The sequence below is a fragment of the Macaca thibetana genome, chromosome 1 (assembly GCF_024542745.1).
Source record: "Macaca thibetana thibetana isolate TM-01 chromosome 1, ASM2454274v1, whole genome shotgun sequence".
NCBI classification, from domain to species: domain Eukaryota; kingdom Metazoa; phylum Chordata; class Mammalia; order Primates; family Cercopithecidae; genus Macaca; species Macaca thibetana.
The window spans coordinates 156,530,851-156,557,891 of NC_065578.1; the positions used below are offsets into that span (position 1 = coordinate 156,530,851).

The window sequence follows — 27,041 nt, forward strand, 5'->3', positions numbered from 1 at the left end:
CTTCAGCTCCAACTTCTTAACGTGGAGGTCATGGAAGGGGTCTTTAATAGGTCTTTAGAGGATCCATGAACTCCCTGAAATGGTGCACAGATTTTGTACGATCATTTTCCTGAGAGAGGGACCATGCTCTTGTCAAATTCCCAAAGGGATCACTTGAGGCCAGAAAGGTATAGAATCACTGCGCTGGTCCCTGCTCAGTTTATGGAATCATTTCTCTGACCGGATCTCTGCTTGTACAATAGGAGGGAGAACTGGGCTAAATTCCTTGAGTTCTTGGGTTTTACCATTAAGAGACAGTTGCACTTCAGTTTACTTGTTTCTTTCTCTTCTCGGTTTTTCTCCAATTAAGAAGGCTTAAAAATATCCACAGTATCCACAAATTGCCCATTTGAGGCTTGAAAAGGAAAAAAGGAATGGGTTTGAAAATGTGTGTGTGACGCCTCCTACCGTCTGTTATCAGGCCCGGAATAGGCCTTTATACTCATAAGTAAACTCCTTAATTTCACTAATCCTATCTCTACCGGCATGAGCATATGGAACTAGGAAAGGGATTTCCAGAAATTGAGCCTAAACAGGATCCTGTTAAAGCCTTTGGCCTGCCAGAGTCTGATGGAGGGATTATGATCTGTATAGTAGTAATGAACTATGGTCCTTATGTGAATACAAGTAAAATATAGCACTGTGCAAAGTTCTTTCACAAAGTTAATTTGTTTTGCACGATCTTGGAGAGAGTGGAGGCTAAGAAAGGTCATGTCCTGCCTTGTTGATCTCTGCTGAAGACACAAAGCCAGTAAGTGGTAGGGCTGGGTCTAAAATGAACATCTACCCTTGATTGTGGTTTGACCCACAGTTCTGCCATGACCCAGTGCTGTCCAGACCTGTGCATTGAGTGTTTTTCCAGTAACGGTGACACATTTGCACTGAGTCATCTTCCCTCTCCCCCTGTGAACAGCATAGGGACATGTTCAAAGGCAGAGTAGAGTCAGACTCTGTAACAGGTTCTTTTTCCTATGTGCTAAGTCAGATAATCTGTATCAATGTCAAACATACAACTTTGAATTTATTAACCCATGCCATAACCATATGAGTTTCAGTGAAAAGCAGAAACTGCTTCATTTTTAGACTTTGGCAAAATCATTGAAAGATACGTTTCGTGGAGGTCTAGGTGAACAGAAATGTTACAGATGTGCCCCATTCTTGGGCAATTTTAAGGATGCTTGTTGGATATTCATTCATTCTTTGGGCCCTATTTATTGCATTCTATGTGATCAATACTGGAAGGCAGGGAAGAATTTCTTTGTAATAACTTTAGTGTGGTTATTTCCATGATTACTGAGATGTTCCTTTGATGAAAGTCAGAGAACTCAAGTGAAAGGACTGTTTTGGTCATTTCATCTAGCCCCCTTCCTCCAGGTGAAGTGATCTTAAACTTTTAAAGATCTATTCGTTTCGACCTTATTTTAAAATAATTCTAGATGTAGAAGAATGGTGGCTCAGCTCAGTAGCCTGTCCTGGTGTCAAATCTCCCTTAGCTCCAGAAGGCCCTCCTCTTTCCCAAACATCAGCATCTCCGCCTGCAATCAGGCTCCTTGACTCTCCTGCTCCCCGGAGATGGAACAGCTGGTCACCCAGGCAGCGCCCTCTCGCCTACGCATTTGGACAATTTTCTCCAAATTATTTGAACAATAGCCTTCATTCCTCTGCTCAATGGCAAAAGAAAATCTGACTCCACCAGGAAGCATGTGATCATGTCCGTTCTCACCCTCTCTCCCCTACTCCCAATGTAAGATGGTGAAGTTCAAGGGAGACATTTCTAACAAACATGAGTCATTTTTGCAACAGGCTTTTATTACTTTTTTTAGAACCCATATAAGAAAGACATTTAAAAAGAAAATATCCTGGAAACAAACACTTACACGCTGAGCAACACAACCAGAGAAGGCACTACCAGCAGTTACTCCCACCTCTGGGAGGGAAGGGGTACTCGATACTATACTTTTTTCAGAGGTTTAGACCTCAGCATAGGCTGGGTCTAACTGTGCTTTAGTAAAGTCTGAATTGTCCAATAATTTTCTCATTTCATAAACACCCTTATCTCTTTATATATAGCTATATGCCTTTATGTGTATATATACGTGACTTTTTTTTTTTCCTTCTCAAAAATAAAATAGCCATCCCCATAGAGGGAGGTTCTCAGCAGCATTCACAGCGGTTGCAGCAGGAGCCATGCCTTCTATTAATGTTAGAGACATGCAGGATGAAGGAAAATGACTCTCTACCTGCTCCTTTTAATATACAGCAGGGAGAGAGTTTTTAAAGGGAGGGAAGTGATAAGGCTGAGCATGAGATGGCTAACCAGGGTTTTTGTGGTTTACAAAAATCTTAGAGTTGCGAGCTCGTGTTGCCTTTGCAGCTCTGGAGACTATGCACAGTTTATACGACGAGGGGTCAGCATTCCTTCTGGGATCAGGGGCAGTATGGACTCAGCCTGGGTCAGGGAGGGAACTTCTGAAGCTACACGAACAAGCTTGGGCTTGAACCAACCCAAGAGGGACTTGGGAAGGCAGAGGATAGCAAAGAAATGGTTTCTCAGAGGCTGGATTGGAAAACCAGCCCTGCTTTGAAAATTACAAGTCCTTCTCCCTCTGCGTTGGAGTGTCTCTGCAGTCCTGGCTACTTGTTGGAATTGTTTGACTAATTTATTTTAGGATTCAGCCTAAACAAGAAGCCAGTGCAAATGTAGAGTCAGGAATCTGATCCTCCCTGTCATTGTGGTCTGGTATCACTGATTGGAGTCAAAACTCAGGCACCCAGATGGGAGGGAGGTCTGTGACCCTCAACCCATACTGAATGCGGCTCTCCTGGCCTTGTCTCCCACACCACCACCATTGTCCACTTCCTGGCAGAAGGAGCCAGCAGCAGAGCTGCAGGCAAACTTGCCCTGCTTCTATTTCTCTCTGAAAACAAAAAGGCACTGAGGTCAACGAGGAGGCCAGGCCCACTGGCTCTCTGAGCACAGTGCTGGGGCTGGCCCATGCTTCAAAACAGAAAGGACTCCAAGTTGGCCGAATTGGAGGCTCCCCTCTCTGTAATCAAGGCAACTCCTTGGGCAGCACCTGGAGATCCCAGAGTCCCAGTGGGAGGAGGGAGGCAGTGCTGGAGGCCGATGGGGAACCCAAGCAGCCCAGGCCCTCCTCTGCTCTCTAGCTGGGGAAGGCTGAAGACAGCTTGGACACGTTTCTCTGCATTTCTTTTTGGCTTTCTGTTACTGTCTGATTTCCATACTTAGCAGGAGACTTTTTAAATGGTCAATGGCTGGCTTCCCTTTGGGGAAACACATGAGGATGATGACAACATTAAATTCAAATTTGTAACTTAAAAACAAACAGTTTGTTGACAAAGATGTGACTAAGTACCACACATACGCAGATATATGCCTTTGGGTTTCCATGTGCAATGTGGGCCAGGGCCAGAGCCAGGGCCAGGGCAGGCTGCAGCTTCTCTGGAGATCTCTGAGGCAGCCTCAGCTTTGGTGCTCCTTACCCCGAGCATCTGGGGCCAGTAGCTTTATAAACTTCCCTTAAGTGTGAACAACAGGCACCTTGGGGCCATGGGAACAGTCCTTTTATAAGCATTATCCTGCTTTCAGGGGCTTAGCTCAGACCTGCAAAAGGAATGTGCTACAACTTTTCACTCATAAATAAAGGTACTGTAGGTGGCAAATAAGAGAACTCAAAGAAGAATCAAAGCCAGAGAAAGAACACACAGCTCTAAAACCTTTCTTCCTTCCTTTGCCGGCTGGTGTGAGGTTCCAGTCTGGTGACAAGAGAGGCAACTATTTGGTTGGTGAAAGGCTTGCAGATCGAGAGAGGACATCGGCTGTTTGTTTCACATGAGTTCTGATCCTTGGCAGAGTCTGTGGTGGGGCACAGCCTGGGGGCGGGCACAGCTGAACCCCCGTGCAAACACTTGTCCATGAAAGAGACTTTTGCCACAGCTGGAACTGCTGGGCAGGCACAAATGCACCTGCCAGAGGTGTCCTGAGAAAAAGTGTCTGTTGCAAAATAATAATTAATAATACAAATAAATCTGAGTGCACCAGGAGGAGAGGAAGCAGGACCGGTTACCCAGGTTTGCCCTGGGATTCTCTTAAGGCCTCCTCCAGTTTCTGCCTAAACTTGTCATACTTCTTTTGCACTTGTTGGATTTTGTCCTGCTCCTCTTTTTCCAGGATTGTTAGGAAGTTCTGAAGTTCAGGGATGGAGAAGGCATCCCACTGTGAGGCGAGAGGGAGATTTGTGGGAAGAAACAAGAGGAGACAGGTTAGAAGTTGACACGACCCAAGGGGCCCTGCTGCCTTCTCCTTTCCCGTTCACATCTGTGATTCACACACAATTCGCTACTGAACACACTGAATCAGGGAAGCTTGGGCTTTGCATGCCTGTCATAGCAGCAGCAAAATTCCAAATGCTGGCATCTCATGACCAAGAGTTGCCAGTCTGTGAACCATGTTTTTATTCTGAAACTCAATAATCTTAAGTTTCTGTGTAGCAGCTGAGATCTTGACAGTGATGCTGGAACCACCCAGGCTCCCAACATGCAGACCCTCAGAAAGCAGGTGGAGGAGTGGAATGTGGACTCGGGGTTGGGCCTGACTCCACCTCTCCCCAGTGGTGTGACTTCGAGCAAAGCTTCCCACCCTTCTCAGCCTGTTATCTGCTGGGAAATTGGGGTATCTACCTCCCATGACTGGCAGAGCAGATAATGAGAGCCTGATTGGCTTAGGCCTACCCCTAAAGGACCTGGCCTCTGAGGGCAGAAGGCAAGTTGGACTTCTGTCAGGCTGACCCGAGAGCAGAAGTCCTGTGGGGCCAACAATTGAGACTCCTACGCTCTTTGAGCACAAGAGAGTGCTAAGGTTTATCTGGTTTGGTCCTCACTGTGGATAAGTGAGAAACCTGGGTCCACACAGGGAAGGTGGTATAATCACAATCACAGAGCTTATTGCAGCAGAACTGGAGCTGGAACCCAGGTCTCCACACTCCAAAGCACCTGAGCTTTACACAGGGCCAGCAGCATTCAGATACAGTCCGTGGAATACTTTTTCCAAACATATTCTGCACAGATGCCAATAAAGAAAGCAGATGGGAGCAGAGCGGCCCTTGCTGAAATGGGGAGAAGGGACAGAGTCCTAGCTGCCATAATCCCTAAATCTCCACAGTGACTCCCAAGACTGCTCCTTAAAACTCTAGGCCTCCACTGAACACAGTGTGACAAACACTGAGACTTTCCCCTGTTGGTCATTCTCAGGCCATGGGTGGCACCGGCCTTCTTTTACCCCAGTTTAAGCCACAAGACTGCACACTGGTTAGCTCCCCTTGGGGATGGAGGTCAGTATTCAAGAAAAGGGAGGACAAATGGCTCAAAAACGTCTATACCCAGTGGAGCCCAGAGATGGAGCTCCGTAGGCCTCAGGCCATTTTGAAGCAAAAACAGCCTGTGCCTGAGCACAGGGAGTTTCTTGGTCTCCCTTCTCCCTGAGTTTTCAGAAATATAGCACGTGAAATCCTTTCTTTCCACAGGCCTTGCCACACACAGGCCCTAACATGCTACCCCAGGGTGCTCAGAGTCCTGGCTGAAACACTGACCCCCAGGGCCATCACCCACCCCTGCTCAATCTCTCAGCAGTCATCTTCCTGCCCCTGCTGCGTGGCTCCCACCTATGTGGGGTAGTTAGGACAATGCCCACCTGCACCCACCCAGGGTGCCCTAAGGGCTGGGTTTGCACAAGGGTTCCAGACCTACCTCCACCTCTCCAGTTTCATTCTCCTTTAGCACAAAGCTGAGGACTTCCGTGTCAGGCCCAGCAAGCAGGCGCAGGTAGAGGGGGCGGTCGGCAATGGAGAGTTTCTGGAAGAGCACTGCAAACCAAGAGAGGGGGCTGGGAGCTCATCCCAGAAAAGAAGGGCGGGGCCCAGGCTTTGGGGAAAGGATTGGAAACGTAGAGGTGGGTTACATACAAACGGAAGTAGACACAGGGGGGCCTTTTAATGAAATGAACATGACAGTCATGAACAGGGCAATAACCTTTTATGTTGGGTGTCTGCTCAGAGTTTAAAGCATGATTCCATTCACATCATCTCCTGAAAGATTAGGAACAGTGGGGCAGATCCCTCCCATTGCACAGATCAGGAAATGGGAGCCTAGGGTGCGGTTTTCCTGAAGTCACATGCAGAGTCAGGGACACAGTGACCTGCCCTGTCAAGCTCGCTGCTCTTTCCTCCCTGCCCGGATTCCACAGATCTGAACACCACATGGGCAGCTGGACCCCTGGTGCTCAGGAGAAGCCCACAGCTCCCACCCAAGGCCGGCAGGAGTTTTAGTGGGTGGGCTTGGACACAGGTAGGAAGGGAATGGTCTGGTTGGGTGCACTCTTTCTCCTACCTTGTCCGTCCTTGTGTATCCGCTTAAAAAGTGCAAACTTCTGGGGATTGTCCACAACCATGAACTTCTTGAGCAGCCCCTGGATGACCTCACTGACGGTGGTGGTGCTGCTGATGTGCAGCTGCTTGATGGCATCTAGGGGCAGGTAGAAGGATGTCCGCTTGTCCGTGGTGGCTGCCAGGTTCACCTCCTTGATGGCATCATAGATGGACTGGGGCCGGATCCCAGCAGGCACCGTCACAGGCCGCCGGAGTTTCAGATGCACTTTGATGAAACCCGTGTAGGTGCCGTCTTCACTCTGCCAGCGGGGGCATGTCATAAGGGGTCAGGGCCGTCCATCTTGCATGATCATATCTGCCACTCGGGACCATTGCCCCAGCACCACCCGCCTGTCTCCTTGAGTTCTTTCCTGCCTCTGCTGACCTGGGAGAGCTGGAGGAAGGAGCAGAGATCCCTTTCCCCATAGTGGGCTGGGAGAAGACCCTCAGGATCCAGCTACCAGAGAGGACCTGTGGGGCTGCAGTGGCTTTCCCTCCCAGGAGGCTCAGGCCAGCTCCCCCAAACCTCCTGCAGCCAGTTGCCTTTGGTGGGTCCCCATTGTAAGAGGCGGGTGTGGGGTAGCCACTCTAGTTTGTACCCCTGAACCAGGCAGGAAGCAGGAAGGCTCTATAATGAGGGCCTTGCAGAACGAGCACACTAGATTTCCTCCTGCATCTCTTTACTAAGAAACAGCCTTTAAGACTTAATCCCAGGTCCATTTGTGACTGGATTTTCTGGTGCTCCATCTGGCTGAACCCCGAAGAGCCAGTTGATGACAGCCACCAGCAGGGGGCAGTGTTTTTCTACCTTCTCCCCTCCCTATTGAAGACAGCCTTTCCCAACCGGGTGCTAAGTTGGGTGCCCTCCTCTGTCTGACAAAGTATGTCCCTCTCTCACAGTCAAAGGGGTAGGAAGGGGAGCAGCTAAGTCCCATTGTCCTGGATCCCTGGGGGCCAAGCAATACCGGGCCCTTGGTCATTTGTATCATTTAATCACTTAGTTTACACTGAAGCTCAGAGAAGTTAAAAGAGCTTCCCAAAGTCACAAGCAAAAAATGAAAGGGTCAGATCTATTTCCCTAAAGCACATGGAGGCCACTGAGGGCTCTGGCTATCAGCCTTCCAGACCCCTGAGGCCTCTGGAGGCCGGAGGAAAGGAAGGGACCTGCCAGGGAGTAGCCACAGAATTTAGTAGCCACAGAATTTAGAGCGAGGTCTGAGGTGCCAAACCCAAAGCGGGTGGTGGAGCAGGGACCAGGTTGAGGGCAGGCGGGCACTTACCAGCTTCATGCCCAGGCAGTTCTTCTCTCGCGTGTTGTAGCTGTCAATCTTCTGCTTGATCTCCTGCAGTGTGGGTGGGCGCTGTGTCTCCTCCACAGGTTTGCAGACATTCTGGGAGAGACACAGAAGTGGAAGTGGATGAGTAGTGGTTCTCAGCGTGAGAAAGGGAACAACCACGCCCTCCCCAAAGCCTCTCTAACCAAGAAGTGAGCACCAGCCCTGCGGAGTGGAACTAACTGCACGGACTCAGAGTGAGACAATGAGAGGTCAAATCGCAGCTGTGCCAGTGTCTAGCCAGCCCTCCTGGGGAAGTAACTCAGATTTCTCTAAGCCTCAGTCTCCTCCTCTGTGAAATGGGAACAATACCTACTGCACAGGCTTGTCTTGAGATAAGTGTGAAAGTGTCTGGCACTCAGGCACTGACTATGAATCTGGTGAACGAGCAGAGCCACATTTGCTTACGGAGGGCTGCTATGGAAAAGATGCTTCTTTGATGCTATGGGAGATGCAAAGAAATACAAGCCATGGTCTGTCTCCTCAAGGAAGTAACAACACAGCTGGAGGGACAGGCATCTACCCGTGGTGCCAGTATATACTGCTGATCGGAAAGACAAGAATTCTCTTAGATCCCAAGGAGCAAGAACATATGGAGACCAGCTCAGGCCCCACATCACTTGCCACAGTGCTTTTCACATAGCAAGAAGTAAATATTTGTCAAATGAATGAGTGAACCGGCAGGGATGAAGGGCTGTAGCTGTCTACCATAACAGAGGAGATAAACCGCTACTGGGCACAGGGACACCTAGAATTTACTTAGCGAGGCCTCCTCTGTGCCAAGTACTTGGCATACATTCTCTCATTTGATTCTCACAAACCAGAAATCTGCAGGATAGTTTATTATCCCATCTTACAGGTGAGACTATTGAGACTAAGAGAAGTTTAGCAACTTGCCTCACACCCTACAGTCAGTATGTACAGAACGAAACAGAAATTCCAAGTCTGTCCCGTTGTGTTCCTCCTGCGAGACCATGTGTTCGTTCTTCTCATATGTTCCCAGATGCCCTCCTCCGCCCACTCCCTGGGAAGGATAAGTGAAGAATGAAATTGAGGAGATTGAGGTCAATGGCCCTCACCTTGTAAAGAGAATACAGGGGTGAATTCTGGTGTTGAAGCCACTGTCTCTCAGTCAGTTCTCTGGATCTCTCTCAAGTTCACTGTTACCCACCTCCCAATTTTATCTTCACACTGTCCCTGAATGGCTGGGAGTGCAGGAACTGGTTGGTCAGAACCCACCCAGAATTTGCCTGATGTTAGAAGTGTAGCAGACTTGGGGTGGATCAGGATTCTCCTTTGGCAAATGAGGAAACTGAGGCCCAGAGAGGGATGACTCTGACACCATCTGACACTGTCCTGTGGGTGTCTGGGTTTGGCTGGGGAATTTCACAGCTGCCGCGACATCACACCACCACCCCGTGGAACACAACGGGGCACCCGTGACTGAGCTTTGCCCTACCTTCCTCCCTTCAGCAAGCCATGTGGGAGGCACGCCATCCTGAACAACCTGCCATCACTTCCTTCTCCCACTTTCTAATCCCACAGAACCAATACAATGTCAGGCTCTAGCTGCCAAGAGGAGCTGGCATGGTTCCAGCCTCTCACCTCCAACCCCTCAGCACAGCTGACTTCCTTCCTTCCTTCCTTCCTTCCTTCCTTCCTTCCTTCCTTCCTTCCTTCCTTCCTTCCTCCCCTCCCCTTTTCTTTGCTTTATTTTTCTTTGCTTTGCTTTCTTTTCTTTCTTTTCTTTTCTTTTCTTTCCTTTTCTTTTCTCTTCTCTTCTTTTCTCTTCTTTTCGAGATGGAATCTCTCTCTGTCACCCAGGCTGGAATGCAGTGGCACGATCTTGGCTCACTGCAACCTCTGCCTCCCAGGTTCGATTCTCCTGCCTCAGCCTCCCAAGTAGCTGGGATTATAGGTGCATGCCACCATGCCCAGCTAATTTTTGTATTTTTAGTAGAGACGGGGTTTCACTATATTGGCCAGGCTGGTGTCGAACTCCTGACCTCAAGAGATCCACCCGCCTTGCCCTCCCAAAGTGCTGGCATTACAGGTGTGAGCCACCGTGCCCAGCTTCTGACATCCTCTTTCCATCATGGCATCGTTCCCTGGCCTGTCTGCTCCCGCTGTACTCTCCCCAAGGGGTCCTGACCTATTAATAACAGCCTGTGCTGGGTACTTTCACATACCTTCTCTCACATACTACATAGGTCATTCTTATTTCACAGATTACAAAACTGAGGCTCAGTTTAAGAAACATGCCTGTGGTTGGTTCACTGCTAGTAAGAGGCTAAGTAGGAACTGGAATCAAATCCATCTAAGGACCATGTTCTTCTCAATTCACATGTAGCCACCAAGGGATGGCATCTTTTGCTGAGGGGGCCGGCCTGCCACGCCCATAATGATCACTGAAACTCCATGCTGCAGGGCTGGGATGAGCAGCTATTAAACCAAAGCCTGTAAGTTCCCTGATCTGTGAAATGTTCATCTAAGATGAGTCTAAGCAGAAGGTCAGGCCCCAGAGGCACCATGTCACCTGTGAAGGTGGGAAAGAAGGATTTCTAACTCGAGTTGAGATGCAGCCACCAGGATGCAGGGCCCAGCCTTCTCCCGCATGCCTTCCCAGGTCTCTGGAACTGAACACTGATGCTGTTGCACACCACCCAAGGGCAAGCAGCCCTGGCCATCTCCACTTGCCAGAGGTGAGTAGCAAGTAGTGTGAGCCTCACAGACTCTCTTCATTCACTGTCAGTCCATTAACCCGGGACTCTCACAATGAAACCTCTCATTCCTCATCCCTTCCTTTGGGTAGCTCCCAGAGCTCCCTACCCTCAGTCTTTGCCAGCTGAGCACGTGTCTGTGGGACCAGATGTGCCTGACCCTGGCCCTACCCCTATCTCGCCTTCCCTTTGGGAGCTTCCAATTGGAAAGATCCCGTTGTCTGGTTACCATTATACACTCACTCTCTCTCTGATGCATGTAGGCTGTTGCTCCTCAGGAGGTAATAGCTTTCTCATACTTGTCTATAAAAAAGAATTAAGTGATGGAAAGAAAATTGTAGAAGCTCCGGAAAGATCTCCTCTCATAGTTTCCAACCAAGCTAGAGCCATTTCCCTGTAAGAAAAGGCAGCTCTGCTGTGGCTTTCAAAGGCTTGATTTTCAATACAGTGAGAAGCAAAGCTGTCTTAGTCTAGGGTTTCTTCTTCCTGTTCCCCTTTTCTTCAGCAGATAGACCCATCTATCTCTCCCTTTCCCACCACAAACGCGGGGAAGTGACGAAAGTGGCCACAGGCACCTCTGCCTTCCAGGGCTGACGCAAAAGACGGCAGCCCAGACCTCACCATTCTGAGGCCTGGCCCTCTGGCTGGTGATGGGGAGCTCTGTCTGGGAGTGCCAGGAGCCCCGTGTGTAGCCAACACTATGAATGTCACAGCCATGGAATGTCAGCACCCAGGTCTGGGATGGCTGCTGCCCACAAAAACATCTGGCAGACAAGATGTGACCCAAGGACCAAATGAATCACCTCCTGAAGTAGGTCAGCCAGCCACAGCCACAAGGGCTCATGGATCCTTTTTCCACCCAAGAGATGGCGTATCATCTAGACCAGTCGTTCTTAAATTTGTCTGCACGGTGCGATCATCTGGGGGGTCTTTAGAAACTTAGCTGCCTGGGCTTTATCCCTGGAGATTCTGATTTAATTGATCTGGGATGCAGTCTGGGCATCATCAGAATTTTAAAAATCTCCCAGTTGATTTTAATTCGCAGCAACATTTGAAAAGAACTGAAATAGACAGACCCCTCACAACAATTCCAGACCTCAAGGGTATTCATCCAGCTGCAGAATTAACACTTGGCGCCAAGAAACACACGAACACCCCAAAGGTTTACCTAACAGGCACTATCTGCCATGTGAGCGAGATCGATACTATAGCAATCGTCAGAGGATGAGACAAAGACTCTGATTTCTATTCACCTGCCAGATTCTTAAGCCTTCAAAGTGAAGGATCTGTCCACGGGTACAAAGCGAGAAACCAAGCAGACAGTTTTGTCTCTTGCGGTGGCCCAAGACAGAGACAGGATAGGCAACTCTGTTATGATTTAACAAATATAGACATTGGCACGTGAGGTGTCTCTCTTGGGGGGCTCACACATCTCGGTGCATCTGGCATGGAATTCATCTGCTCCGATTAAGCCGCTGGCATTGGTGGCAGATGGCTGAGCTGTTCCCAATGCACTTGGCATGTCCAGGGCACTTGAAAAATAGGTTTGTGCTCACATGTCCTACGCTGTGGAAAAGGGCGATGTCCTCTTTTAGCTCTGGAGGTGATTGGGGAGCAGCCAAGTAAAGAGGCTGGGTGCTAGGGGTTCAGAGCGACCCCCCCCCCACACCTCTCTGAGTGATTCTCTAATGCTTCCATTTAAATATTCTTAACAAAATAAGGAGGACCATACCCCTGTCGTCTGGGGTCTAACTCAGAGCAGTATTTCCCTAAGCTGTTTTTCTTTATTTTATCACTAAAGCAACAGCACCAAAACCCTACTTCTGCATTCTAATCAATGACATAAGTAATCTTAATTTTGGTGAGTGGGAGTGACCTAATGAGAGGCTCTGAGTGAGTCACATGACTTCTGGTATTCCCAGGTGGGCACGGGGCACCCAGGAATGCTGCAGCAATGAGAGGGGGTTCCCCAGGATGAGGGTGGGCTGAGGAGGACGTGTGTCCCACCCGCGGTGCTGCAGCTATTATATACATTCGTGCCTACTTTTTCTTAACCAAAATCACAAACCTCATTTTTGTTAAAAATTTCACTCTCCCTCTTTTTAAATTTGTCAGTCTTTCCTCCTCCTGGCCCACGATTTGAATCATCTCACGCCTGTCTGCCCATCAGAAGTCGCTTCATTTGTCAAGCCTTTCCTGATCACTCCAGCCCTGAATGATGATGACGATGATGATGATGATGATGACTCACTACAGCTAATATGTACCATGCATTATTCTACTCACTTAGCATGTATTAGCTCATTTCTTCATCAAAGCAAATGTATCACAAAAAAATACTATTATGATGCTCATTTTACCATCAAGGAAAGTGAGCCACAGTGAGGTTAAAGCTAACCTACGTCTAAAGGCAACACTGTACTATTTGGCACTTAAGTGTGCATCTACTTACACACACACACTTACTTTTTTTTTGAGATGTCTCGCTCTGTCACCCAGGCGAGAGTGCACTGGTGCAATCACAGCTCACTGCAGCCTTGACCTCCTAGGCTCAAGCGATCCTCCTGCCTCAGCCTCCCATGTAGCTGGGACTACAAGCATGCGCCACACTGCTGGCTAATTTTTTTATTTTTTGTAGAAATGAGGTGCCTTGCTATGTTGCCCAGGCTGGTCTCAAACTCCTGGCCTCAAGCAGTACTCTCACTTCAGCCTCACAAAGTGGCAGGATTATAGGCGTGAGCCACTGCGCCTGGCTACTTACATTAACCTCCAAGTAGACTCATCCGTCTCAGGTCTTCTTTCCAACTAGACTAAAGCTCTTTAATGACTTACATCATACTTCAATTTGTTCTCTGTGCCTGGTGGCTCTGAGCATGAGGCAAATAGGAAATACTTGCTCAAGAACCTTCCATGATCCACTATTGCCTACAGTGGACAAAAAAGGTCTTAATTTCTCTTAGGAATTACAGTGCAGTGAGCCTTGGATTTCCATTTAGACTGAGTTCTGTGAGAGAAGCACCCATGCCTGTCTTGCCCTCTATGGCGTCCCAGATCCCAGGACCAGCTTGACCCATAGTAGAGGTTCAGTACCTGCAGGATGAATACAAGTGTGTGTTTGGCTTCTAACTCCCATGACTAACGATGTGATCTTGAGAAAGTCAGATAATCTCTAAGCCTCAGTTTCTCCATCTATAAATTTGGGATAAAAATCCCTTATTGTCTCACAGGATTTATATGAAGGTAAAAATCAAATGAGATAATGGGTACAAAAGTGTTTTGAAAATCACCAGACCTATCCAAAGGCATGTATGGTGACTATCATCCCAGGAAAACAAAGCTCTACCCCTCTGAGCCAATTTCAGTTTTCATTTTCCTTGAGTCCTTCTTCTGACTGGCCACAAGCCCATAGAGTTTTTTCATTCCTTTCTCTGCACCAGTGGTTGGCAAACTTTTTCTGTAAAGGGCCAGGCAGTAAATACATTAGGTTTTGCAGGCCATGCAGTCTGTTGCCACTATTCAACTCTACTATTGTAGCACAAAAGCGGCTGCTGGATGAGTGACTGGGTTCCAGTAAAACTTTATTTACTGGGCATGGTGGCTCACACCTATAATCCCAGCACTTTGAGAGGCCAAGGCAGGATGATTGCTTGAGCCCAGGAGTTCAAGACCAATCTGGGCAACATAGTGAGACCTTGTCTCTACAAAAAAATGCAAAAATTAGCTGGGCGTGGTGAAGTGCACCTGTGCACCTGTAGTCCCAGCTACTCAGGAGGCTGAGGTGAGAGAATGACCTGAGCCCCTACTAGGAGTTCAAGGCTGCAGTGAGCCATGATTGTGCCACTGCACTCCAGCCTGGGTGACAGAGCAAGACCCTGTCTCAAAGACAAAACCAACTTTATTTATGGAACCTGGCCATGGGCAGCAGTTGGCTCTACACTGTTGTTTGTGCAGAGTCCCCTGCCTAGAATACTATTAGCCCTAGTTTTGTCTTCTCTGTGTAGTTTCACAATGCAGTTTCTCCAGTCTATAGCCATCTCTCCATCCTCTCTCTTAATATACCAGATCCCTGGCATTTTGATTCCCACATGGAGAAAGGTAATCACAGTTTTGTCCTGGTCTCTTTCTTTCTCCTGAATCATACTTCCTATGTTTCCTGTGTATTTCCTCACACCACCAGTTAATGGGCCTTTGTAACTTCACTCTCATTTCATGGACACTTTTCACAAGTAGACAAAGGCTTGGGCACTTCCGTGGATTTTGCTTACTTTCCTCCATTCTGCCATGAGGAGGCAACAAAGCTGGCTGGGGTAGGAATGCAGGTAGACGGCTAGGCTCACTCCCTGGTTCTGTGACTCACTCCCAAACACCAGCCCCATGGCCTCAAAGCCTCAGATTCCCATTGCAGCAAAAGTACAAATTACCATCGTCACAGATCTCTGCAGCTGCTGGCTAATGTTAAATCCATACTGCAAAAGCCTATAGAGGTGATTTCAGAGCCTGTATGGCTACAGTTGGCATCTAATTATATGCTGTCTTTTATTGTTTAATAAATAAAATTATTGTTTAATGATTGTTTCACATGTTAATCCCATCTCCCCATTGAGATGCTCTCTGGAGGGAGACAGATATTAGTTTGGTGCCTAAGCTTTTTGGCACCCCGCTTGGCTGAAACCTGGGCCGAACTTTAAGTAGGTGTCAGATAAATACCTGTTGATTGGGTGGCAGGGGAGGGCAAGACAGCCTGGGGAGTCTCAGGCCAGAGCCCACCCCAGACCCTTAGGTCCAGAAGCACCTCACACTCAGCTGCACCCTGAGGGTCTGATGCCAAGAACACACATGAGGCTTTGGACTTTGGCTTTAGCCCTATGGCTCAGCCCTTGGCAGCTGGCTGATGAGAACAAATGCAAGACCATCAAATGACCTGTGACCTCTGGGGAGTTACTTCCCCTCTCAGGGCCCCAGTTTTCTTATCTGTGAAATCATGAAGTGATACTGGAGAAGCTCTAAGGGCCCCTTCGCAGGACTAAGATTTTACACATAAGATAGGGTGTGTTTTTTTTTCATCATTGCTTCCTCTTCTATTTCAGAGAATTGGGTGTGGAGATGGGGGCCTCTTGGAGGCTAGTTAGCATGGCTGAATGGCAGCAGGAATAACCAATCTAAAGGAGCACGAAGAACATTTCTAACCATCATGACTTTACTTTTTCACTGCTCACCACTTTTCTCTGTTGTCAGCAAGACTCTATCTTAGCCAAGCCCAAGCCAGTCTACGCATTCTTAACACACAACTCAAGAAAACAAAACAAAAAATACCCCGGAAGCCATTCACCATGAGCCTTTGCCACATTTCCTCTTTCTCAGCTCTTAGCAAATCTGTTAGCAGCAATTCTTTTGCCCTTGGAAGGAAGCCATCTCCAGGCTTAAGTCAGGGAGGAAAGCCTTAGGCCCCTCCTACAGGAAAATGTCTGTCTTCAGCTGCCTTCCAGACCCCAAACACCCGGTGCTTCTGTCGGGCCTGCCCTAGATGGGAACCTCTGCAGGCAAGGGGCAGACACCCATCTATCTGGGCTGGATTTGGAATACCCTGCTCAATGTCCAAACCACATTCAAAGGTGAGGTCAGGAGTTCAAGACCAGTCTGGGCAACATAATGAAACCCTGCCTCTTCTAATAAATAAATAAATAAATAAATAAATAAATAAATAAGCAAGCAGGGCATGGTGGCATGCGCCTATAATCCCAGCTACTCGGGAGGCTGAGGCAGGAGAATCACTCAAACCTGGGAGGCAGAGGTTGCAGTGAGCCAAGATCGTGCCATTGCACTCCAGCCTGGGTGACAGAGCAAGACTCTGTCTCAAAAAAAAAAAAAGTTGTTGGTCCCTCTGTGATGGTCTCAACCAAATGAGAAAGAGGAATCCCTATGGGGCCTCGCTGCACGGCTCCCTCCCAGGTCTTCAAAGGCCTGTGTTCTGAAATGGACTCCACGGACCCACCCACGGCAGTGAAGGGGTTGATTTCCACAGGTCCCTCTATGGCACTGTCCATTGTCCCAAAAATAAAAGGGTTGGGAACTCCTTAACTGTGTTCTCTAATAGGTTATTTGCAGCAGAGCATGTGGAATTTGAGCAGCTCTGGTAGGATGTATTAACAGAGCAGAGGGAAAAAAGAGGTGGGGAGTGGAGGTTGAGAATGGAAAGAGACTCATGTCCCCAAAGACAAAAACGTAGAGCAGATGGTCAATGTCAACAGTCTGCCAGTAGTAACTGAATGAACTGCCTATGGGTGAGGATTGTGAAAGGCACCTTGGGAGATGATGCAGATGGGGTTTGACCCTGTCCTTGGGGGTCTGCAGGTGACCTGAGAAGGGAAGACAGAGGTGCATGCGCTGTGGCACACCAGAGCAAGTACAGTGCGATCTGGGACAAAAAGCCTCAGGCAGCCCAGATCAGGCCACTCCAGCAGACTCCCCCCATTGCCAGCATGCCCCAGAGCCTGGGCACAGGGTCCCCTGCTCTTTGAGGTGACCATCTCAGTCTCTGCACAGCTCAGCTAGAGTGGGTCAGCAGCTCAGCTAGAGTGGGTCACACCAGGGAACAGTAGCTCCCTTATAGGGACCTAGGTTCAAGCCCAGCAGGGCCTCATTATAATGTTAAAAATCGCCAGTAGCCAGGCACTGCCCTGAAGGGTTCAAGGTCCTGATCTCATTGAATCCCTTAAATAACAAGAAAGATGCTGTTACTCTTCACCATTAGGCTGTGCTGCCTTGCATGCTGGGCCACAAGTGGCCTGTGCTGGCCATGCCCTTGGTCTTCTGTAAACTTGATCAAGTCCACCTCACTAAGACTCAGATTTCTATTTTGTTTTTTTAAGAGATGGGGCTCTCACTATATTGCCCAGGCTGGTCTCAAACTCCTGGCCTCAAGTGATCCTCCTGCTTTGACCTCCCAAAGTGCTGGAATTACAGGCGTGAGCCACTGTGCTTGGCTACTCATATTAACCTCCAAGTAGACCATCCATCTCGGGTCTTCTTCCCAACTAGACTAAAGCTCTTTGATGACTTACATCCACTGCTACTTCTTCTCTATGCCTGGTGGCTCTGAGCATGAGGCAAATAGGAAATACTTGCTCAAGAACCTTCAATGGTTCTTGAGGTCTTAATTTCTCCTAGGAATTACAGTGCAGTGAGCCTTGGATTTCCATTTAGACTGAGTTCTGTGAGAGAAACACCCATGCCTGTCTTGCTCTCTATGGCGTCCCAGATCCCAGTGCTAGCTTGACATATAGCAGAGGTTCAGTAAATACCTGCAGGATGAACACGAGAGTGTGTTTGGCTTCTGACTCCTATTACTAGCTATGTGATCTTGAGAAAGTCAGAAAATCTCTATGCCTCAGTTTCTTCATCTATAAATTTGGGATAAAAATCCTTTATTGCCTCACAGGATTGATGTGAAGGTAAAAATCAAGCAATCCTCCCACCTTGGCTTCCAAAAGTGCTGGGATTACAGGCATGAGCCACCACACCTAGCCTGATTTCTTTGTGAAATGCAGTTTATACATTTGTTGTGAAGATGAAATGAGATCTCAGGCCTGAATGTGCTTAGCACAATGTAAGGACACAGTAAGCACTCCATAAATGTTAGGTAGCATGTCATCATCCAAATCATCATCATCACCATCATCATCATCATTATCATCATCATCTTCAGTAGTCATTTGTCCAAATTTGTCCATTATCATCTTCAGTAGTCATTTGACCGAAGCTTGGTCAGTGGGGACCCAATATGGGACCTTGATCCCTGACAGACCCTTCAGCCAAAGCCACATTATGACTTTCATGGGTCCTAAGAACTTTTGTCTTTGGGGCCAAGGGCCCCTTCCTCCATTAAAAAAAAAAAAAAAAAAAAAACCACTGAAAATTTTAATCTATGATTGCATTGGTATAAAGACAAATACATCAATATCCTATATTAAAACTTTCCTCAACCTAAATGTTCATTTTTTTCTCACGATTTTAAAGAAATTAAAACATTTTTGTGCACCTCTAAAGTCAAGTGCACCTCTGGCACTCTGCCTGCTGTGCCTCATGGAGAAGTTGACCATGTTTTCCAGCTGTTCAGTCCCAGGTAGGGCGACTGTCCCAGTGTGTTGGGGCTGAGAGTTTTCTTGGGATGCAGGGCTCTCAATGCTAAAACCAGGACAGTCCTGGGCAACTAGTGCATTTGGTTACCCTAGCCCCAGGTCTAGACAGACTCCCTTCCTCCCTGCTGCATCCCAGGGGCACCATGTGCTCTTCTGTGCTCTGTAACGTTGTGCCCATGTACTCGATTCTGGAGGTTTTTCTGATATCCACAGCCACTCCAAGGCCAGGCTGTGGCCTAGGACACAACTGTGTGGGCTGTCTCGGAAGAAGCTCCCTCAAGGCAGGGTCTTTGGCTTGTTCACGGAGGCGGCTCCCAGAACAGTGTCAGGCACACAATAGGGGTTCATTAAACGTTTGCTTCATGTATTGGAGAAAATACAAAGAAGCAGTAACACGCATGCACCCCAAACCCCAAAATAAACGTAATTGAAAGGTTCCAGAATTTTATAAAGGTCTTATAGTATTTCTGGTCCATGGACCCATTTACTTCTGCGACTATTGAACACCAGATGAGAATTCTGCCCTCTGCCTCTGGGAATAGATGACCCAAATCCTTTCCATTTCTGTTCTCCCCTGCTCCAGATCTTCATGAAGCCCCCTTTTCAGCTCAGATGTCTAGGAAAGTTTGAACCAGACAGAATAGGGCAACACTCAATCTTCTGAGATGGCCACAGGAATTTTCCCTTGGGACATCTTCCTATGCCCTCAAGAGTTTCTAGAAAGTCTTTCTTTGGGTGTTTTCCTCCTTGGATTTCCGGCTAGGTCCCTGTCCACTTGCCCAGCCTCACCTAGGTCAGCCTCCTTTCAATCTCCCTGAGCCCTTCATCTAACCATTCAGCCTGAGAAGTCCTTCTCTACATCTGACAGAACTGGCCTCCTGCTCCTGGAACTGACAGTGTCTTTTGGGATACCCACTGTTATCTAGAATTAGTGGATTTTCCAACAACATCAGCATATGCCCAATTATTCCAGCATTGCTTGGACACTGTACGTTAGTGTTAGTGGTACAAGCCTGTGTCCCTCATTAGACTATGAGCACACCACAGTCAGTGACTGTACCTTTTCCATCTTTGTATTCCCAGACCACCCTGAACCAGAGTACTGCAGAGTGAATTAAGGATGGACGGTGGGTAGGTCAGTGAGTGGGTCCCAATACCCCATCCCAGGCCAACTCTCTCCTAAGCTGTCTCAGTTCTTTCAGGCCAAGTTAGAGAGTATTCCTTTGCAAATGATATATGTCATAAGGGATTGATATGCAGAATATATAAATAACTACCACAATACAACAACAACAACAACAAAAAACCTCATTAAAAAATAGACAATGGACGTGAACAGACATTTCTCCAAAGAAGATCTATACATGATCCACAAGCACATGAAAAAAATGTTCAATATCACTAATCATTAGGGAAACGCAAACCAAAACCACAGTGTGATACCATTTCATACATATCAGGATGCTTGTTAATAAAAACAATAAACAACAAAATAACAAGCATTGGCATGGATGTGGGGAAACTGCAGCCCTGTGCATTGCTGGTGGGATTGTAAAATAATGCAGTCACTGTGGAAAATGGTACGGTGATCCTCAAAAATTAAACAGAATTACCATGTGAGCCAGCAATTACACCTCTGGGTGTACACCGAGAAGATGTGAGAGCAAGGACTCAAATATCAGAAAACCAGTATTTGAACACCCAGGTTCGCAGCAGCATGATTCACAATAGCCAAAAAGGTGGAAGCATCCCAAGTATCCACTGATGATGAAACCCAAGTATCCACTGATGGATGAATAAACAAAAAATGTGTTGTATCCGTACAATGGAATCTCATTCAGCCTTGAAAGGGAAGGAAGTTCTGACACATGCTATCACATGGATGAACCTTGAAAACATTAAGCTAAGTGAAATAAGCCCTCCAAGACCAGCCTCTTTTCCTAGGACTAGGCCACTCTCCTGGGGTGCAGAATGAACATGAAAAATGACCTGGACACCCCAGCCCAGCTCAAAGGAGCTGCTGCAGGCGTAGCGGGCATGCCTGCTCAAAACCTCTCAGGAGACGGCCCAGAAAGGTCAAGGGCACAGAAGCCTGTGCTCAGAGATCAGGAAGGGGCCTCAAGATGAACTGGTCCACCTACCCATATTCTAGAGCAAACTGAGTCATGAGGAGTGAAAAAGATAAAAATATGTGACCCTAAAATATATTACTTTGACATAATTTGAGATTGCTGGTGGGATTGTAAAATAATGCAGTCACTGTGGAAAATGGTACGGTGATCCTCAAAAATTAAACAGAATTACCATGTGAGCCAGCAATTACACCTCTGGGTGTACCCACAGGGCCGGCAGACTGAGGTGGCCCTGCAAAGCTATCTTTTGTGGGGGATATTTGCATCTGTAGAGAATCTCCTTTAATGCAGCCAAACCTTCTTCCCTTGTCCAGATCTAGGAGAGATTAATGGAGTCTGACATCTTTAAAGATCTGAAAGAAACATTTACCATGTCTTCTCTCTGAGGGTTGCTACCTGTGAGGTTTCATCTACATAACAAGACCACCTTGGCTAGCCAAGCCTTCTCTTCTTCCCCTCCCAAAACCTGTGTTGCCACTAAAACCTGATTACCAAGCATAACCTATTTGGGGCCATGCTCTGAGCCCACAGTCTTTCTGAAACCTCAGGATGTGTGTGAGCTTCTGTACCCCACTGGGGGTTGGGTCTTCATTCTTTTTTTTTTTTTTTTTTTTTTGAGACAGAGTCTCGCTCTGTCGCCCAGGCTGGAGTGCAGTGGCCGGATCTCAGCTCACTGCAAGCTCCGCCTCCCGGGTTCACGCCATTCTCCTGCCTCAGCCTCCCGAGTAGCCGGGACTACAGGCGCCCGCCACCTCGCCCGGCTAGTTTTTTGTATTTTTTAGTAGAGACGGGGTTTCACCAGGTTAGCCAGGATGGTCTCGATCTCCTGACCTCGTGATCCGCCCGTCTCGGAAGGCTCCCGCAAATACACATTAAATAAATTTGTGTGCCTTTTTGCTTGCTCATCAATTTGCCTCATGCCAGTGATTTTCAGCAAACCTTCAGAGGGCCAAGGGGAAGCTCTGCCTTGGCCCCTACAGGAGGTTCAGGTAGTGGGGACTTCCCAGCCTTCTCCAGATGTTCTCCCACTACCCTGTCATGGCAAGGTTAAGGTGAGGTCAAAATCTGGCTTTCCAGCCTCATATTCGTCTAGAGAGATGGATGTGGCACACTCTTGGTGCTCCAGAGCTAGGAGCTACATACTGACTCACTGTCGGAGCTATCCATCTCCACCTCCAGATCGCATCCTTGCCCTCACATAGTGGACTTCCCTGCACAGTAATGCTTTAAACAAAGGGTTCCTCAGCTTTATGTAGAGTTCCAGATGCTCTGAGAACCACAGAGTGAAACTCAGTAGAATCTCTAGTCCTTGAGAGGAGTGGCTTTAGGAGTCCAGTTTATAGGTTCTGCCTGCAGGCTGCACACGGTCCGGGTGACTATGGGAGCTTTCTCCACCTCCATGTGCCGGTTCCAGCTCCAGCTGGAGCCCCCTGGAGGACAGGGCATTCAGCCCCATAAATGATTCAGATCATTCAGAGGTGGTGTGTGGGAGCCGAGTGGTCTCCGGAGGTGAGTCAGTACCCAGCACCCTGCATACCCACACTGCCCATGCTTGCTAGGCGGGGAGGGGCAGCTTGAGACTTGCGCCAGCAGCCAGGACACCAGCCTGCGCTGCCCACTGGGGAAGTGCAGCCCTTCCTGGCTTCCCTCCGCCTGCAGCTTTGAGGGCTGGGCGCCTCTTCACCAGCCCACACGAGTCCTCACATGCTGCCTGCCCTGTTAACCCCACCCCAGGCTGGCAGTCTCGACACCCAGGTGCTCAGGGATTAATATGTGATACTAAAATGTGTCCACATAGTTATTAACTAGCTCCAAGTCTTTTAATGTTTGTATCCCCTCACTGTGCCACAAAGGCCCAGGGGCAGGGACATTTGATCTCCTCTGTCCCCTAAATGGCCTGGCAAAGGGTCCTATCTTCGGTGACTCCAAGATGGTACTGCTGTCATGAGGCTGCATTTGTGGGCATGCTTTGGCCTTGCCGCTGGGCTTCAACTACTTGGAAGATTCTGGAAAGAGCTACAGCTTAGTGGTTAGGAGCTCTGGCATTAGACTATTTGGGTCCAACTTCTGGATCTGCCACTTACTATTATGTGACCCTGGGCACATTATTTGACCCCTTCCCGTGCTTCAGTTTCCTCTTAAGTGGCAACAGTAATGTACCTACCTAGTATAGTAGTTGTGAGGATTAAATTGAGTGTTTACCTGTAAAGCACCTAGGACAGTACCCGACACATATCAAGGCCCAGTCACCAGTCATTACTATTGCACATTCCAGCCATTTCCCAGCAGCCCCTTGCTCCCGCCCTTGTCTGTGAACACAGCCTTACACTTCCACCCACCCTAGTCATGAGCCCTACCTCCGGCAACTGTGTTTCTCAAAATGGCCTTTATTATCCCCAACCCCAGAGTTCGCCATGAGTTCTCACAATCAGATGTTTATCACTTACTTTCCGCTGGCAGGGCAGGTCTTCCCGTCTTACAGACGGAGAAAGTGAAGCCTAGAGTGGTGGTTCCCCGAGGTCACACAGAGCGAAGGCTGGGCCTGGGTTCTCAGGCCCAGGGACAGGCTCCCTTGAGGTACAGGGCCCCAGCACAGCCTGCTCCTGCCCACTCCATCCACTGACTGTGGGTGCCCAGACCAACGGCACTGCCAAACCAGGATCTTTCACCCACTCAATATTAAATTGGGAGAGTAAAATAAACAAAAGATTTCCTGGTTTCTTCCTCCCCAACCTGCCATTCCCCAAGGCTGAAAGATAGGCAGAGGGAATGTGTCAGAGCAGGCTCCCCTACCTCCTCCCATAGGCCCCTCTGCCCAACCCCCTCGGAGGCCCCACTTGAGGAAGACCCACGCCGACTCTCCTGCCAACAGGTGCCAGGGCTTGGTTGCTTAGTGACCCACCCTGCCTACCCCCATCCTCCAGGGCAAACAGCTGAACAATCACAGCTGGGGTGGAGGGGGCTGCTCTAGGTATGAAAAGTTGTTCTTGCATTTTCTGCTCACTCAGTGGGATTTTTCATTTCTTGGTATCTGGAAAAATCCATTTATTCCACATCCAGAATTTTAGCAAGCTTCCCTTTAAAATAGTCCTGAGATCAACTTTCACAAACCTTGCCCTAAAGTACTTGCTCATGTTCCCTGGGAAAGAAGCTCCAAACCCACTTCTCCTCTGTCAAACCCACATTAAGCACCTACCATGTGCCAGGGGACACAGTGATGAACAAGCTGTGGTCCCTGGTCCAGAAAATTATAGCCTATTGAAAGGAGAGATAGGAGAGAAAGAGAGGCCAGGTGTTTGGGGAGCACAGAGAAGGGGGCATCCAAGTTACAACTGGAAATGCTCTCTAACACCCCGGATTCACCAGCTGCCACATTCTCCTCCTGAACCCACGCCTTCCCAGCCAAGTGTGAGCATTGGCATTATAGGTGCCAAGTGCCTCTTCACTGTGCTCCGGCCAATGGAGGAGACAGGTGGAACTTCAGTTCTGGGGCGAGAAGACCTGCCTCTTGCTCCCCATGCAAAGCGAGCGCCCTGCAGACCAAGTTCCTGCATGTCATCCACAGCAAAGTCGGGGGAACAGTTGACCACCACTCACCACATCGGGGAGAGCCTAGAGATGAGGAGGATAATGAGGGGTTCATGAATTGGAGGCTGATGAGATGATCATGATAATAAAGTACAGTAATCCAGATTTCCCAAGACTAGAACAGGAAAAAAAATGGCCTGAATTTCAGCATTCAGGAAATTGACTGAATGAGAAAAACAGCTTCCTATGGCAGGACATCAGAGCTTGAGAGGGGTGACTGGAGCTTATTTGGAGCCTTTCAAAGCTGGACTCTCCCTCAGCTGTGTGTGTGGTGGGACGAGCATGTGCTTTGGAGCTGGACAAGTGTGGGGGCTGGCAACCTTGCCCCTGGCTTACCCCCTTTCACATGTTACCTCATAGAATGTGTCAACCCTTTGGCTTGATGGCAGCAGAATTTCTGCCAGCGACATCTGTCAGGCATGAACACTCTGCTGCCTCCCTCCCTGCTTTTCTTGCCTAGGATAGTAAACTAACTTAGCCTAGGATAGTAAACTAACTTAGCCTAGGATGGTAAACTAACTTAGCCTAGGATGGTAAACTAACTTAGCCTAGGATGGTAAACTAACTTAGGATGGTGGTAATGAACACACCTTCCTTCCCCTGCCTGTCATGGGTTACGTGCAGTCCTGCATGGGGACAGAGGAATAGCTGTGATAACCCCTAACCATCTCCTCCAGCTCCGGGAGATTCTGCTTTTCAGAGGTAAGGTGAATCCCCTCCATCCTCCTCAGTGGTGGTGCAGCTCTGTCACTGTGTCTGCTGGCAGCCTGTCCCTAGCCCCTCGTGGGCAATTCCTGTTCAAACCCTTTGATTCTAGGAGTCAGCCCCTCCATCCTCCCTGCCTCAGGAGCTGCCGCTATGTCATGATAAAAGCCATGTGGCTGCAAGGCAGATGCTGAGAGCATCTTCCACTAGGATATCTCCGTGGTCAGGGCCCCCATCCAAACACTTCATGGATGGGGAAATGGAGTAGCTCGGGTCTGTTACACAACACGGCTGGGGGCCCTAAGGCCTTCAAGTGCAGAGACCCCATCTCATCCATCTTTATGTCCCCCACCTGTGGTGCTCAGTGCTATAGGAAAGTTAAAAAAACACATCATTCTGACTGAGGCCGTGTGCTGCAGAGTTTGGATGCTGTATTAAAGAGGAAGAGCCAAGTATGGGCTTCACTCTGGAAGCAAAGGGAGCCTGGGAAGACTTTGGGATATGGGAAAAATAAGCCCCTGGCAGTTGTAGGCAGGATACACAGAGGAGAAAACAAAGGATTGAAACTGCAGAGTAACTGACTTACTGGAGCATCTCAGTGAGAGGCCACGAGCACCCAACACAGGGTGGGGTGGGGAGGGAGAGGGGAGGTCTGACCCCTGCAGCACTGTGGGGACAGATGGGGTGAATAGAAGAAGTGAAGGCTCCTGAGGTATTGAAGGTGGGGGACTAGGAGGGTGGGGCAGAGACAGAGAAATAAATCAGTTATCTCTGATTTATGAGTTGGTTCTGAACACAATAAATTTTAGGTATCAGAGACCTCCAGGAAGCTGTAGAAAATGCCATTCTAGAGCTAGGAAGAGAGGTAGGGTGAGGGATGTAGGCTAGAGGTGACCAGCTAAAGCTGGGCTGCTGTTGGAAAAGAGAGGAGATGAGCCCCCAGGACAGAAGCCTTCTGTGAACAGAAGCCACAGACTCAGCGATTCAAGCCTGAAGCCGTCTGTCACTGCAGCTCTTTTCTCCCTCCTGGCCCTGAAATCAAGTGCTCTGGATTTGTGGCACTTCATCTCATCCTCTTGTCTCTGAAGAATATGCCAGGCTAGGTCTGGATCCCCACCCCATACTCTTTGAGGTAGACTGAACCATGAAGAAGAAGAAACCAAGGACCTGCAGGACAGGTCTGGGTTCCCCCCCCCAGGCAGCTCCCAAAGCCAGAAGGTACATAGGTGTGGGTTACCTGGCAAGTTAAGAGCAGAAGAGAAGAGAATCCAGGTCCCCAAGCTAGGACCCCTTCAAGCTCCTAGGCTAGGAGTTGGATCCAGAGCCGGATCTGACAATGTGCAATAAGACCTGGGATTCAGGGTTTGATACTGGCATAAAATCTTTCTTCTCTTCTCCCTAAACTGCTTGGGTGGGTGGATATTTTGTGCCCTAAACTGTAACTGAAATTGCTTTATAGGGAAAAGCTGATTCTGGATAAACGTCTAAACTTGTGAAGACAGAAGGAGGGCAGGAGGGGAGGAAGGAGGGCAGGAGGGGAGGAACCAGAACAGAGAGTGAGGGATGGCCTGGACTAAGCGGCGTGTGAACGAGGATGTCTTGGGTGAGTTTCAGGTGGTCCTGGAGGGGGTCTTCTCTCTGACTCCTCCCTAGGGGAAGTCCTTATGGTTTAGAGAACTTGGGAACCAATATCTAGAATCTCTACCAGGCCCATGAGAAACTAGTAAAAAGGGTCTGTTCCCATGCAAAGAGGCAAGGGACTCTCAGTTATCAGGGAAGATAAGGACACCCACATGACAAGGGTGCTTGCTGAGAAGGGTAGGATGAAGTACCTGAGTCTGATGATTGAAGTGACTTCGCCATAACCTCTTAGTGGCTGGAGCTGGATGGGAAGGCAGGACTTCATTTATAGTTAGTGCTGTGTGTCTTCCCTTACATCATG

The 27,041-nt window shown here is 48.5% G+C and overlaps 1 protein-coding gene across 2 annotated transcripts in view; it reads right to left on the reverse strand.

Annotated features, from left to right (window-relative positions):
- Positions 1–1,827: 1,827 nt before the first annotated feature.
- RASSF5 (Ras association domain family member 5) overlaps positions 1,828–27,041 on the reverse strand; it is a 79,371-nt gene continuing 54,157 nt past the window's right edge. For both annotated transcript variants that reach the window (XM_050762039.1, XM_050762043.1), the window contains 4 exons: positions 7,763–7,873; positions 6,445–6,742; positions 5,806–5,921; positions 1,828–4,276 (listed from right to left, as the gene is read on the reverse strand). In XM_050762039.1, coding sequence (XP_050617996.1) covers positions 4,124–4,276; positions 5,806–5,921; positions 6,445–6,742; positions 7,763–7,873 — 678 coding nt within the window. In that variant the 3' untranslated portion in view covers positions 1,828–4,123. The remainder of the gene's footprint in view (positions 4,277–5,805; positions 5,922–6,444; positions 6,743–7,762; positions 7,874–27,041) is intronic.